General features: G+C 43.4%; 1 protein-coding gene across 3 annotated transcripts in view; it reads left to right on the top strand.

Moving 5' to 3' along the window:
• Nucleotides 1–16,076, top strand: part of ARAP3 (ArfGAP with RhoGAP domain, ankyrin repeat and PH domain 3) — a 345,521-nt gene that overhangs the window by 234,580 nt on the left and 94,865 nt on the right. For all 3 annotated transcript variants that reach the window (XM_082254616.1, XM_082254617.1, XM_082254615.1), the window contains exons 12-14: nucleotides 251–336; nucleotides 3,852–4,034; nucleotides 6,269–6,419. In XM_082254616.1, coding sequence (XP_082110742.1) covers nucleotides 251–336; nucleotides 3,852–4,034; nucleotides 6,269–6,419 — 420 coding nt within the window. The remainder of the gene's footprint in view (nucleotides 1–250; nucleotides 337–3,851; nucleotides 4,035–6,268; nucleotides 6,420–16,076) is intronic.

Genomic DNA, 16,076 nt, shown 5'->3' with positions numbered 1-16,076 from the left:
TTAGTATAGTATTCTTTAATAAATTGTCCATCAAATGTATATTTCATGCTACACGCTGTCAGTAGTTTCATTTCAACTTTCATTCAGATTTCTTGGACAGGAAGTGAACCAATTGCCAGATGAGGTTATTAGGAGTCTGGGAAATCACAACTACAAACTGTACACTGCTGCCATAGTTGCAAGAAAGTTGAAGTTTATTTTGTTTGGAAAGCTGAACAATTTCACTAGCATACTTGTCTTTGTTGTACAGGTCAACACAGAAGCCTGGGGACCAGCATCTCTAAAGTGCAGAGTCTGAAACTAGACATAAGCATCTGGAGCAATGAAATTGTACAGGTATGATTCAACTCAGTCTGTAGATACAATCATATTTACTACTGTTAAATAGTGATGCATTGTGGATCTTCTCCAATATTCCTACATTGTCTGTCTGTACAAATTTCTCCTTGTTCATAAAACTGAGAAGGTGGTCATTCATGCAAGCAAGATCACTCGGATGTCTGCATATAACTCTTGTACGACTGACTGCTGATTTTACAAGCGTACATAAAAATAGGAGGGGAGTGGCCAGCACCGTCGTATCAGGGGAGAACGATAAACATCAGAATTGATTTTGAATCCTAACCAATTGCTATTTCTAGCTGGAAGCAGCCGCAGCTTTATCTGCAAGCAGCCACAGCTGCATCGGCAAGCAGCCACAGCTCCATCTGTAGGCATCACCAAGATGTCCTTGGTTGCATTGGGAAAAGGAGCTATTAGTCCTGTGATAGTATTGAATCTCATTAACAATCCAGTGTCTATGTTACAGTGCACAACAAAAGAACTTATGTTACTAGTTCTGTGTTATAGAGAAACTGGCCACAAATCCACTGTGCAATGTAAGACTGCAGTCCCAGGACAGCTTCACACAAAAGCTGGACATCAGAACATGGCCTGACATTAGTGTTCTGGCAGGGCCGGTGCAAGGATTTTTGCCGCCCTAGGCAAAATAAAAATTGCCGCCCCCCCCCCCCCCCCCATATGACCTACCTTCACTACATCAGCCAAGAGCCAGAAGATCTCTGCATTACGCAAGTGTGAGCGCAGTGGTTGATGTAGTGAGGTGGGAAGCAGTTTAAAGGAACACTGATGGGGGGTAATTTCTGCTGTGACCTGTGTACAGTCCCCACCAACCTCAGCTTCTCCTCCCGGTTGGTGGTTGGTAATAATGCAGCTTCACCGCCATCCATGTGAATAAGGTCATGGAGACAGCCAATCACAGATCACCATCAGTCAGACGAGGTCAGCATTTGGGTAGACGGGGACACTGTCCATTATACACAGCCCCCCCATATCACACAATACAGCCCCCCCCCCCATATAATACAGCACACCTCCCATATCACACAATACAGCCTACACAAAACAACCTCCCCATATCATACAATACAGCCCCTCCATATCATACAATACAGCCCCCCCATGATACAATGCAGCCCCTTCAATATGATACAATGCAGCCCCCTCCATATGATATATGGAAGGGGCTGCATTGTATGATATGGAGGGGGCTGCATTGTATGATATGGAGGGGGCTGCATTGTATGATATGGAAGGGGCTGCATTGTATCATATGGAGGGGGCTGTATTGTATGATATGGAAGGGGCTGCATTGTATCATATGGAGGGGGCTGCATTGTATCATGGGGGGGGGCTGTATTGTATGATATAGAGGGGGCTGCTATGATACAATGCAGCCCCCTCCATATGATACAATGCAGCCCCCTCCATATGATACAATGCAGCCCCCTCCATATGATACAATGCAGCCCCCTCCATATGATACAATGCAGCCCCCCCATGATACAATGCAGGCAGCCCCCTCCATATCATACAATACAGCCCCCCCCATGATACAATGCAGGCAGCCCCCTCCATATCATACAATACAGCCCCCCCCCATGACACAATGCAGGCAGCCCCCTCCATATCATACAATACAGCCCCCCCCCCCATGATACAATGCAGGCAGCCCCCTCCATATCATACAATACAGCCCCCCCCCATGATACAATGCAGGCAGCCCCCTCCATATCATACAATACAGCCCCCCCCCCATGATACAATGCAGGCAGCCCCCTCTATATCATACAATACAGCCCCCCCCCCATGATACAATGCAGGCAGCCCCCTCCATATCATACAATACAGCCCCCCCATGATACAATGCAGGCAGCCCCCTCTATATCATACAATACAGCCCCCCCCCCCATGATACAATGCAGGCAGCCCCTCCATATCATACAATACAGCCCCCCCATGATACAATGCAGGCAGCCCCCTCTATATCATACAATACAGCCCCCCCCCCCATGATACAATGCAGGCAGCCCCCTCCATATCATACAATACAGCCCCCCCCCTCCATGATACAATGCAGGCAGCCCCCTTTATATCATACAATACAGCCCCCCCCCATGATACAATGCAGGCAGCCCCCTCCATATCATACAATACAGCCCCCCCCCCCCCATGATACAATGCAGGCAGCCCCCTCCATATCATACAATACAGCCCCCCCCTCCATGATACAATGCAGGCAGCCCCCTCTATATCATACAATACAGCCCCCCCCCCCATGATACAATGCAGGCAGCCCCCTCCATATCATACAATACAGCCCCCCCCCTCCATGATACAATGCAGGCAGCCCCCTCTATATCATACAATACAGCCCCCCCCCATGATACAATGCAGGCAGCCCCCTCCATATCATACAATACAGCCCCCCCCCTCCATGATACAATGCAGGCAGCCCCCTCTATATCATACAATACAGCCCCCCCCCATGATACAATGCAGGCAGCCCCCTCCATATCATACAATACAGCCCCCCCCCCTCCATGATACAATGCAGGCAGCCCCCTCCATATCATACAATACAGCCCCCCCCATGATACAATGCAGGCAGCCCCCTCCATATCATACAATACAGCCCCCCCCCTCCATGATACAATGCAGGCAGCCCCCTCTATATCATACAATACAGCCCCCCCCCCCATGATACAATGCAGGCAGCCCCCTCCATATCATACAATACAGCCCCCCCCCCCAATATCATACAATGCAGCCCCCCATGTATGAAGAGTGAGGCCAGTGTCCGGGTGGGGGAGTGTACTGTGTTGTCTGTGTGAGGGGTGGGAGAGGACGGGACACACATCATCTCACCTTGCATGCTGTCCTCGGCATGTGATGGGGGATGGGAGACTGTCCGGTGTCCAGCAATCTGCTTCTGCCAGAAGTTGAACACGGAGCAGAGGGGGGGGGGCGTCTGGAGAGGCACAAGCCCAGCTCCCTGAGTGTGATTGGAGATCGGCTCCTGATCTTCTTCAAGCAGAAATCAGCTGGAGGGGCGGAGACCGGAGGGCAGTGAGCGCCGAGCTGGATCCCCAGGATTCTATGGAGGGCACTTCTGGCGCCCCGACTATTCTAATGTGCGCTCTAGACAAGTGGTGTGTGCTGCCTGGGGCTCGCTTGCTGTAGCGCTCAGGCGGCACAGCATGAGGAGTGCCACACCGGCCGGTCCACTACTGATTCGGGGTGCAGAATGGCGGCGCCCCCTGTTAAGCTGCGCCCTAGGCAGCTGCCTTAGTCGCCTTACTGGTAGCGCCGGCCCTGTGTTCTGGCTATGTAACAATGTATTACTGTCCACTTTCAGTCATACTTTAGACATATGGGTCATATGATAGCTTCTGTTTAGGCTTTACAGGAGGGAAACACTGCTAATGTGCTCTCGACTGTCCCATTGATGACTTATCACAGGAGAAGCATTAGTGAACAATTATAACTGAAAATTATATTTGCACTTGCAGTTATTTATTATCCTGGGTAATGATCGAGCAAACCGGTTCTGGGCTGCACGGCTGCCATCATCGGAGATTCTCCATCCAGAAGACAGTATTGAACAAAGACGAGACTTTATTGCACACAAGTACAGAGATGGGAAATATAGAGGTCCACACCCCAACTACAGCACACAAGAGGAAATTCTCAAGGTAAAATACACCGTAAATGTCAAGTGTGAACGTTGGAAAGAATATTGCTTTCTGTACAATTTTTGTTAGTATGAATGAAAAGCAACTAAAAATTCAATTTTTAAATTCTTTGCTTATGATACATTGAAGGTGAACAAAGGTAACAAAGTTTTGAGAATCATACACTTACTGTGTAAATGTACATTATATAGGAGACAAAATCCTGTAGAAAATCTACTTAAAAACAGAATGCAATGATTTGCAAATCTCATAAACCCAAATTTTATTCACAATAGAAAATAGAGCACTCATCAAATGTTTAAACTGAGAAAATATCAAATTTTAAGAAAAATAAAAGGTAATTTTGAAATTGATGGCAGCAACATGTCTCAAAAAAGTAGAGACAGGGCTATGTTTACCGTGGTGTAGAATGCCCTCATTTTTTAACAACACTCTGTAAATGTCTGGGAGCTAAGGAGACCAGTTGCTGGAGTTTTAGGAGAGGAATGTTGTCCAATTCTTGTCTGATATAGGATTCTAACTGCTCTAACTGCTGATATAGGATTCTAAGGGTCCTTGGCCTTATTTATCATATTTTGTGTTTCAAGATGCACCCCATTTTTTCAATTGGTGAAAGATCTGGACTGCAGGCAGGCCATTTAAGCAACTGGACTCTTCTACTACAAAGCCCTGCTGTTATCGTAGATGCAGTATGTGGTTTAGCATTGTCCTACTGAAATATGCAATGCCTTCCCTAAAAAAGACGTTGTCTGGATGGGAGTACTGTATACGCTGACCTAAAACCTGTACATAGCTTTCAACTTTGATAGCGCCTTTTAGGTGTCCAAGCCTGCCCATTCCATGCACACTAATACACCCCCATGCCATCAGAGATGCATGCTTTTGAACTAAGCACTGATAACAAACTGTAAGGTCCATTTCCTCTTTAGTTCGGACGACAAATTTCCATTCGTCTGACCACAGAACAGTTTTTATCTTTACAACAGACCATTTTAAATGAGCTTTGGCCCAGAGAAGACCAAAACATCTGGATTATGTTCAGATATGATTTGTTCTTTGCATTATAGAGCTTCGCCTTGCATTTTTTGGATTGCACAGTGAACTGCATTCACAGATAGTGATTTTTGGAAGTATTCCAGAGCCCATGCAGTGATGTCCATCACAGAATCATGCCTGTTTTTTTTTTTTTAATGCAGTGCTGTCTGAGGACCTGAAGATCAAAGGCATCAAATATTGCATTTTAGCCTTGTCCCTTGTGCACACCGATTTCTCCAGATTCTTGGATTCTTTTGATGATTTTATGTACTGTAGATGATGATACACTTGAAGCCTTTGCATTTTTCCATTGAGAAACATTATTCTGAAATTGTTCAACAATTTTTAGATGCAGCTTTTCACAGAATGGTGAACCTCTGCCCATCTTTACTTGAAATTCTGCCTCTCTAAGATGCTCTTTTTATACCTAATCATGTTACTGACCTGTTACCAGTTAACCTAATTAGTGGAAAAATGTCATTCCAGCTCTTCCTTCTTGGAAACATATACTGTGCCAGCTTTTTTGTTGCCCTGTCCCAACCTTTGGTGTTGCTGCCATCAATTTCCTTTTTTTTTATTAAATGGTACATTTTTTCAGTTTGAACATTTGATGTTTTTTTATTTTCTGTTGTGAATAAAATATGGGGTTATGAGCTTTGCAGATCATTGCATTCTGTTTTGATTCTGTTTTGATTGATCATTGCATTCTGTTAAGGTTTCTATAGCAGTGATCTGTTGCTAAAGGGAGATGCAGGACAGAGCTGCAACAGCTCTGTACTGGCATCTGTAGTAAGAGGAAGTAGTGCTGTGCGATGTAACAAGATCAGGAGCAGGTTCTTAGTCTGGACTGGGATCCACAGGACCCGCTAAGTCCAGGTGCCATTTTAAATTCGTGCTGGGATGATTGCCGCTGTCCTTGTGCCATTTTGAAACTGTAGCTAGCTAAAACTCAAGTGTTTTTTTTTTTTTTAATGGCATTTGTAGTTATTACATAGCCATCACATGAGTACCCATATTAATTTCAGGTTGGAGCAAACAAGATTATAGTAGGTTATAGTAGCCTGTTTTAAAAAGCAAAATGTTATGAACTCAATTAGGAATATTGGGTAATTTTCTGCAAATAATATTTTGCAAAATCTCAAATAAACATGATGTTTTTTGTGTAATTGCTGATTCATATGGATAATTGTGTTTTTCAGGTGCTTTCTGGTGCAGTTTCAGGACCAAACTTGCTAAAGACAGTCATGCAGTTTTTCTCTGATGCTGAGTCTTTAGCCGATCCATTTGAGAGCTCTACACTTTCCTCCAACTCACCAGACAACTGGAGGGCAAGCTCCTACAGTCTCAACAGTAATTATATATTTTCTGTATTTCTTTTTATAACAAACAGCGATTTCTAAAAATATCTTAAAGTAAATTTACCTAAAATGCAATCAATTCAGCTGCATGCTCTATGTTTAATGTCTGGATTATATAATAGCTTGCTTATTTGACTAGACCCAGAGACAGCTAACGCACCGGGAAGGCACAGGAGTGGAATCCAGTAGAAGTAGAAGGTGTAGTAGTTTAACCACTTAAGCCCCGGAAGATTTTACCCCCATTCCGACCAGGGGGTATTTTGCGATTCGGCACTGCGTGACTTTAACGGAGAATTGCGCGGTCGTGCGACGCTGTACCTAAACGAATTTGGCGTCCTTTTTTTCCCACAAACAGAGCTTTCTTTTGGCGGTATTTGATCACCTGTGCGATTTTTTGATCACGCGCTATAAACAAAAAAAGAGCGTCCATTTTGCAAAAATAGCAATATTTTTCCCTTTTTTTTATATGAAATTCCCCCCAAAAAAAATGTAAAAATCAAAATTTTTTAAAATTTTCGGCCAATTTGTTTTATGCTACCTATGTTTGGTAAAAAAAATCGCAAAAAGCGTATTTTGATTGGTTTGCGCAAAAGTTATTGCGTTTACTAACTAAGGGAAAGATTTTTGTCATTTTTGTTGTTTTTTTTTTTAACGCGTAATGGCGGCGATCTGCGATTTTTTTTTGCGGTACTGCGACATTGGGGCGGACAGATCGGACCCTTGACTGACATTTTTGACACTTTTGGGGTTACCAGTGACATTTCTACAGTAATCAGTGCTATACATATGCACTGTTACTGTAAAAATACACTGGTAGTGAAGGGGTTAACTTTATTTGAGAGGGAGGGGCTGTGTGTGTCCCTAGGGGCGTGATTCTAACTGTGATTGGCTGGGGCTTCAGCTGTATGCAGAGTGATCAACGGATCTACATAGTAGATCCAGATGATCAGCTCTCATACAGCGAGGAGAATGACAGGCAGCTTGTTTACACAAGCTGCCTGACTTTCTCCCTCTCCCCCGCCGATCGCAGAGTGGCCGGCGGACATCGGGTCCGCCGGTCACACGCGCGGGGGGGTCCGTGACCACTCGGGAGCGGGAGCGCGCCTCCGGGGGCGCGCGCTCGCTCCCTAGACCCTCACAAGCTAGTGACGTAGCCCTACGTCACTTTGCCTGTGAGGGGCTGACCGCCGACGTAGATAGTCGTGCGGCGGTCGGCAAGTGGTTAATCAAGCCTGAGACATCGATTTTTTTTCTTTTTACATTATCTTGCATCTAAAAACACCATCAGACAATTCATTACGTATTTTGTATATATATGATATAGTATACAGTACATGGGTTTTTTGTGCTGGAATGTTCCGCCAGCACCAGCCCTGGGTTCACCCCTATCTTCTGTCACTTGTAAACACAAAAGCCCAGCTTCCGTGTTTGTGTGTGACAGCGCACCTCTCTACAGCACGGCTCCCACAGAAACCTCTCTGACCCGTCACTCAGGGCGGGGCAGGAGAGGAAGAGCTGCACAGGAACATTGTGTTTATGGGCAGGAGGGGGGTTGCAGAGATGAGGTAAGCAGAGGTGAGTTGTGAATGAGAGGTGTAGATGTGAGCTTTGGACAAGAGCTCAGAGCTCAGGCTTGGACAAGGGTGCAAAGGTGAGCTGTGGAAGGGGGTTTAGAGGTGTGTTGTTGACAGGGGAGTGCAGAGGAAAACTGTGGACAGAAGATGCAGAGATGAGCTTTAGATGAGAGTTGCAGAGGTAAGTTGTGGAAGAGGGTTGTACAGGTAAATAAAGGGTTTTTTCTTTTTTTAGGGGGGGAGGAAGTTTTCACTCGGGAAGATTTTTACTTGGTGGGGAGGGACAGCACAGCATACAGAGTTCAGTGGTCAAGAATATGTAATGCAGCAGTTAGGATTTTGTTGTTCCCCCTCTCGTACACTGCCATTCTGTATACACACACACACTTATTTATTTCTTTTTTTTAACAATGCCCCTATAAGACCCTGCCACCTGCTCTATTTGGTCACACCCACCTGATGATATGATGTGCACAATGCGTTTCAATACTACTCCCCCCTGCAAATGAAGGGGTTGGTGGGGGGAGGAGAGTTTCTACACCGATTTTCTGACAAATAAAGACCTGATACTGTATTGTAGTTACTTGCTGGCTAAGCATTTCATTTATTAGGAAAGCATATTGAGTTACAATATATCATCCTTGTGGGGTGATTAATATCCTTCTAAATGGCAATTTTGATTTCCAGAGGAAACTGTGACCTCACATTAGAGCCATGAGTAACAGGGTAAACTGACTAATTTATGTCACTGAAATCTAGACAATTTAGTCTGCAGAAAGATAATTAAAGACAGGTCATTTTTTGGCTCACATTAAAAGGATGTTTTAGTTTGTCATAGAAAAATAGTTTTGGAGTATGCAGTTCATATATTGAGGTTATTGAGATATGATATAAGCAAAAAGAGAAAAATGTTCCAGTAACTGGGACTTTAATGGTCTCCAGCACAGAAATTACAATTTATTTATGGAAATGTAAAGTATTATTAGTTACAAAAGTATTAAAAACACACAGAACATATGTCAGAGTAAACTCATCAGCCAATGATAATAGACAGTTGATCATGCAAATATGGCTAAAATTCCCAGTGGAATGGGGGATGGTACGATTGTGATGAATGCACGCTATCTCTATTCCACTTTGATTTGCACTCATTACTAACTCAATAGAAGACAATATCCCTGTAATTATATTATACCATGCTGACCAGTGAATGATAAGAGGTAGTGATATGGGCTGCACAAACTTACTTGGATAATTCATTGTGTATTTAGTATTTCTCTGTAGCACAGCCCCCGTAGGGACTGCTGAATATTAACTCTGCGGGCTCCCCTTGTTACCAACACACAGTTGTAAGTAAATACAGTTCCACAATTCCTCTTGGCTTTTCAATGTAATAAACAGTCCAGGGGTATTGGGTTTTTGGTTGTTTATTTTGTAATGGGGATAGGAGAAGAGGATAGTAGGATACTCCAATTTAACTATTCACAATATCTTAGGACTTCCATCTTCACAACTCTACTTGTAGATATGGAACAGCCAGGCTGTTAATTCATCCTGCCACTTTAGATGAATGGGGTTAAGTCTCTTGTTTTCTTTATCCTCTCTCACAAGACGACTTAGTGAACAATATTTTATCTTCAGGATACTCTCCCTAGTATCCTTTTTCTGCTGACACCCGTCCACTCACTATCCTATGAGCAGAGGTGGCCCCCCTCAGGTCAGGCCATTTGACACGAGTTCCTGTACTCACGATACTACAGAAACAGGACCTCCAGTGTCTCCCCTCTCAGCCAGCTTCCCTGGACCTCTGGGTTCAGCTCCTCTTAACTGCTCCTCTGGCCCTCAGAACGGCCTCCTGCGACCGCATGACACCTCTACAGAGGAGGAGGCAGCCACCCCCTCCCTCCGGGACTCCACTCTCCAACGAAAGACCCGTGCTTCTGGTTTTTATACAGTATCCCAACATGCACTGAGGCGACCTGCCCTTTGCCAATCATCAGGACTGTATCAAAAACCTATGCACTCATTCGTCAGGTTTCCTCCCACTGTCCAACATGCCTCCCTATTGGACCAGCGTGATACACTCTCCAGACTGAATGAATCCCATACTGAGCACAATGAGCAGACCTCACTAACAGATTCTGCTCTCTGGTAGGCAGAGAACAATATAGATTTACCTGCAGCCCCTCTGGTAAGCAGGCAGAGCTCAAAACTATGCTTTCTCTCTAGCACCTACCTAGGAAGGTGCTACATTTCTAATAAATAATACTTTTAATTTTATGAAATAAATTCTAACATATTCATATTCTGACACCTTTAGGGCTCACCATGTGCTGTGACTTTTGTTTTTCCGTAATGGATAAACACAAGTCACTGCTTGGGCACTCTGCAAACAAATGTTTTCTATGTGCCCCACTCACACCATGTCACTGGTGTAATGTATGGTGCAGTGCAGAAAAATGCAGCATCTCTGAGATTTTTCGCAGTACACTGTATGGCACCATATGCCACCAAACATCAGCTCAACCCATCGTGCTGCTGTGCAGAGACATGAATAAAGTGTCATGATGTATAAAGTGGTTTCTGTAATTATCACGGGTCCTTAAAACTTATAGGGGTTGATTTACTAAAACTGGAGAGTGCAAAATCTGGTGCAGCTCTGCATAGAAACCAATCAGCATCATTTTTTTTTTGTCAAAGTTTAACCACTTCACCTATGAAAGCTTTTACCCCCTTCATGACCAGGGCATTTTTTGCTATTCAGCACTGTTCTACTTTAACTGCCAATTGCCCAGTTATGCAACACTGTACGCAAATTAAATTTATATAATTTTCTCTTTCATTCATTGACGGACACAGCTCCTTATCTTCATGACCATAGGGTTATGCTGCCCCCAACAGGAGTAGGACACTAGGCAGAGAAAAGCTTGAGCATGTCTACGGGGCAGTCCCTGGGGGTATACTCCCACTTGTGTAGCCATTTTCCCATGGTTTCCCATTGCAAATAGCGGCCGCCATGTTTTTGGAATTCAGATGGGCGGTGATTCGGCAGTGGCAAGTATCCTCCATGCCTCTAGTGTCTGAAATAGCACTGTCCCTCTCCCTGATTGCCGTGTGGGTGCAGATAGCTTTGCTGTGACTGGCAGTGGTGAGTGCCTGGTGGGGTTGTCTCTCCCTCTTGCTGCTATACAGCGGTAGTGCCCTGACGGCGGTCCTGGAGTCCCTGGTGTCCAAAGTGAATTTGGGCTACCAAAATGCGTCCCCCACCTTCACCTGCTTCCTCTGTCTCATCAGATCCAGGATCTGATTTGGCCGCCGCAGATGCTAGTTACCCCTTCGGGGTCTGCGTCCACGCACCCTGCGTGCTCAGATAGTAACGATGATTCCTCTGTTTCTCTAGCCGCACATAAAAAGGCACTAGTGGATGCACTAATTGTATCGGTGCGGGAAAACTTACATATGGAAGATGCGACTAACGCAGCATCAGAGGCGCGGGTTACATTTGGCACCCACAAGTCCTCCAAACGGCGAGGGTGTTCCCCTTTCCCGCCTTCTTTGATGATATTGTCTCAAAACAGTGGGGGTTCCACAAAAGGCACCTTTACAATCCATAAGCGTTTTGCAATGTGTTACCCTTATGAGGAGTCCCTCCTTAAAAAATGGACCGTAGCTCCTGTAGTGGACTCCCCAGTTTACAGGTTGAATAAAGTCACTGTCATACCGCTAGAAGAGTCCCCGGTCTTCTCTGATCCGGCTGATAGGCGGTCAGAGGCCTTGACCCGCCATATGTTCACTATGGCTGGGTCGGCACTTAGGCCGGTGTTTATCATCACCTTGGTGTCACAAGCTATGACTGAATGGGCAAAATTTTACGCCTGACCTGGAGGAGAAACAGCTCCCTCCTGAGTTTGTGGAGCTGGAGGATCAGTTGGTCCAAGGGTTACAGTTCGTCTGCGACACCTCTTTGGATTCCCCTCCCCTGCTTTCTAGACTGTCTCAGCAGTGGTCCTGCAGCGTATCATCTGGTTGAAGTGCTGGTCTGCGGACCAGGCTTCTAAGAAGGCCTTGTCCAATCTTCCATTCGTGAGGGATCGCCTGTTTGGAGCTTCCTTGGATGACATCATCAAATTCCTCACAGGTGGAAACAGTTCTTTTCTTCCTTGGGCTTCCAGGGGTAAGGGGCCCCTTCGCAAATAGAGCTTTCACACAAATAGAGCTGTCTCTTGGTGGAATTTAATCACCTCTGGGTTTTTTTATTTTTTGCTCTATAAATAAAAAAAAAATTTGAAAAAAAACACGGTACTACCTGACATGAGTTTGCATGTTCTCCCTCTGCCTGCATGGGTTTCCTCCGGGTACCCTGGTTTCCTTCCACACTCCAAAGACATGCTGGTAGGTTAATTGGCTCCTATCTAAATTGGCCCTAATATGTGTACAAGGATGTATAAAAGTGAGTTAAGGACCTATGATTGTAAGCTCCTTGAGGGCAGGGACTGATGTGAATGTACAATATATGTGTAAAACATTGTGTAAATTGACAGCACTATATAAGTACCCGTGATCAAATACATTTTTTTTGTCTGTGTGAAAGTTATAGAGTCTACAAATTATGGTATATACAGGAAATTTGAAAATTGAGCAATCCTGGTGTACCGACGGCCTATCTCATTTCTTGAATCCCTAAAATGCCAGGACAGTACAAATATTCCCCAAATTACCCCTTTTCGGAAAGTAGACAGTCCAAGGTATTTAGTAAAAGGCACAGCAAGCTTTTTTTAAGTTGTAATTTTTTGTCACAATTTTTTTGAATATCAAGAAATTAAATAAAGTTTTTTTTTTTTTTTTTTACATACTGTCACCAGTACACTACAACAGTATATGACTGGTGTGGTGGCGATAAGGAATACTAAATGGTAACAAAAAAAATATTACATTTTTTAAGATTTTTTTTTACATTCTCTCACTGTACTACTCTATATGGGGGGGGGGGGGGTGATCAGGTATTTTCTTTTAAACAGGAATCCCTCATAACAGTAAAGATCACTTTTATAAGCTATAGTTTTAACTGTCATGAATGGCTTTCTTTCATGACAGCTTTCTGACTATTGTGATCTGTGATTGGCAGCAGCTAATCACATGTACAGGGTGCCAGGTACCATGTGATAGCTGTGGGCCAATCAAAGCATCACAATTGTAAGCATGAAGTCATGAATGGAAGACTGTTTTGTGTACATGTAATCATGCGATCGCTATGATTCATCATAGCGATCACATGATACCCTGTCTGCTCACAGCAGCTGGGTACCAAGCGCCATGATGCTGTGTCTATTTTCTGTAGGATCCTCTGAAAAGTCACTGAGGCTAAATTCATTCTGTAGGGTAAATAAAGCTGCTTTGTTATGTTTTAACAATATTTTGACATGCTTTGTTCATTTGTCTGAGCTTTTAAAGCAGTTCTGTATCCTACATTTTTTTTTTTAAAGCTTAGTCTATACCCAGCTTTTTTCGCCTTCTTTACAATAAAACTGCTGTCGACAAATGGATTGTCCAACAAAGTTATAAACATGTCAAACTTCCTTAGTAGAAACATTGTCAAACATTTTTGTGAACATTTATGAATGTTAAACATTTTTAAAACTAAAGCTATTTTGTGATTGAGGTTTGCTGTCCTTCTAAGTGGACTCCATAAAAAAAAAAAGTTTTGTTTTAGATGGGGTGTGAAAAGATCAGAACCTTTGTCGTTTTTACTGCTGCCTCTTCTCCCTTTAGGGTGATTTACCCTCATTAATTTATTGATCAATTTAAATATACTTAGTGTCCCAGTGACTATTATCATCAGACAGGAACATTTAAATGACACTATAGACAGATGGAACTTTAACAACATACAGGGTAGGGTCTGTTTAGGGCATGGTGGAGCCTGAAGCACAAGGTGCTCCACACATTTATACAGCACGAGTATAGGAAAGTCTGTCATTAACAATCTCAGAGAAAAGGCATATTGTCAGCCTACAATAAATCATGTTGATGTGTTTCCTGTCCATATAAGGCAAATCAGCTGTAGCTATAAATTCCCCTTAAAGTTTAATTCCACTGCAAACAACAGCTCATTGTAGCAAACCACGTGCTGCCCAAAGAGGGGGGGGGTGCTCAATGACATGTGATATGCATGAATACACTATAGCAATGACTGCCCTCAATCTGATTCATAAAAATGACTCACATTATCCTCAAGAGCAGCGATAAATAGCACAACAGTCATTTATTATTGCCACTTTATTGTTGAAACGAATGAATGCAAAACAGGTTTAATATCAAAAGGGAAAAAGATAAAAATCTGTATGAAATGCTGCCATTAAAATATATTAATTCAGTATATTATAGCTTCTTGAAATTCACTAGAGCAGGAAACTAAAACCTTTAGTACCTCTTCCCAACACTAATATGGTCCATATTCTCCCTTTTCCTTAGAATTGACAGACTCCCCCCCCCCAGCCTCTATTACTTGTGTAGTATATAATTCTATATACAGTGCCTTGCGAAAGTATTTGGCCCCCTTGAACTTTGCGACCTTTTGCCACATTTCAGGCTTTGCTTTGCGAAGAATCAACAAGTGGGACACAATCATGAAGTGGAACGAAATTTATTGAATATTTCAAACTTTGTTAACAAATAAAAAACGAAAAAATTGGGCGTGCAAAACTATTCATCCCATTTACTTTCAGTGCAGCAAACTCTCTCCAGAAGTTCAGTGAGGATCTCTGAATGATCCAATGTTGACCAAAATGACTAATGATGATGAATAGAATTCACCTGTGTGTAATCAAGTCTCCGTATAAAGGCACCTGCACTGTGATAGTCTCAGAGGTCCGTTTAAAGCACAGAGAGCATCATGATGAACAAGGAACACACCAGGTAGGTCCGAGATACTGTTGTGGAGAAGTTTAAAGCTGGATTTGGATACAGAAAGATTTCCCAAGCTTTAAACATCCCAAGGAGCACTGTGTAAGTGATAATATTGAAATGGAAGGAGTATCAGACCACTGCAAATCTACGAAGACCTGGCCGTCCCTCTAAACTTTCAGCTCATACAAGGAGAAGACTGATCCGAGATGCAGCCAAAAGGCCCATGATCACTCTGGATGAACTGCAGAGATCTACAGCTGAGGTGGGAGACTCTGTCCATAGGACAACAATCAGTCATATACTGTACAAATCTGGCCTTTATGGAAGAGTGGCAAGAAGAAAGCCATTTCTTAAAGATATCCATAAAAAGTGTTGTTTAAAGTTTGCCACAAGCCACCTGGGAGACACACCAAACATGTGGAAGAAGGTGCTCTGGTCAGATGAAACCAAAATCAAACTTTTTGGCAACAATGCAAAACGTTATGTTTGGCATAAAAGCAACAAAGCTCATCACCCTGAACATACTATCCCCACTGTCAAACATGGTGGTGGCAGCATCATGGTTTGGGCCTGCTTTTCTTCAGCAGGGACAGGGAAGATAGTTAAAATTGATGGGAAGGTGGATGGAGCCAAATACAGGACCATTCTGGAAGAAAACCTGATGGAGTCTGCAAAAGACCTGAGACTGGGACAGAGATTTGTCTTCCAACAAGACAATGATCCAAAACATAAAGCAAAATCTACAATGGAATGGTTCACAAATAAACATATCCAGGTGTTAGTCCAAGTCAAAGTCCAGACCTGAATCCAATCGAGAATCTGTGGAAAGAACTGAAAACTGCTGTTCACAAACGTTCTCCATCCAACCTCACTGAGCTTGAGCTGTTTTGCAAGGAGGAATGGGCAAAAATTTCAGTCTCTTAATGTGCAAAACTGATAGAGATATACCCCAAGCGACTTACAGCTGTAATCGCAGCAAAAGGTGGCGCTACAAAGTATTAACTTAAGGGGGCTGAATAATTTTGCATGCCCAATTTTTCAGTCTTTTATTTATTAAAAAAGTTTGAAATATCCAATAAATTTCATTCCACTTCATGATTGTGTCCCACTTGTTGATTCTTCACAAAAAATTACAGTTTTATATCTTTATGTTTGAAGCCTGAAATGTG

Source organism: Pelophylax lessonae, assembly GCF_965119305.1.
Source record: "Pelophylax lessonae genome assembly, chromosome: 4".
Lineage (NCBI taxonomy): Eukaryota > Metazoa > Chordata > Amphibia > Anura > Ranidae > Pelophylax > Pelophylax lessonae.
This window is presented reverse-complemented; position numbering and strand designations above follow the sequence as displayed.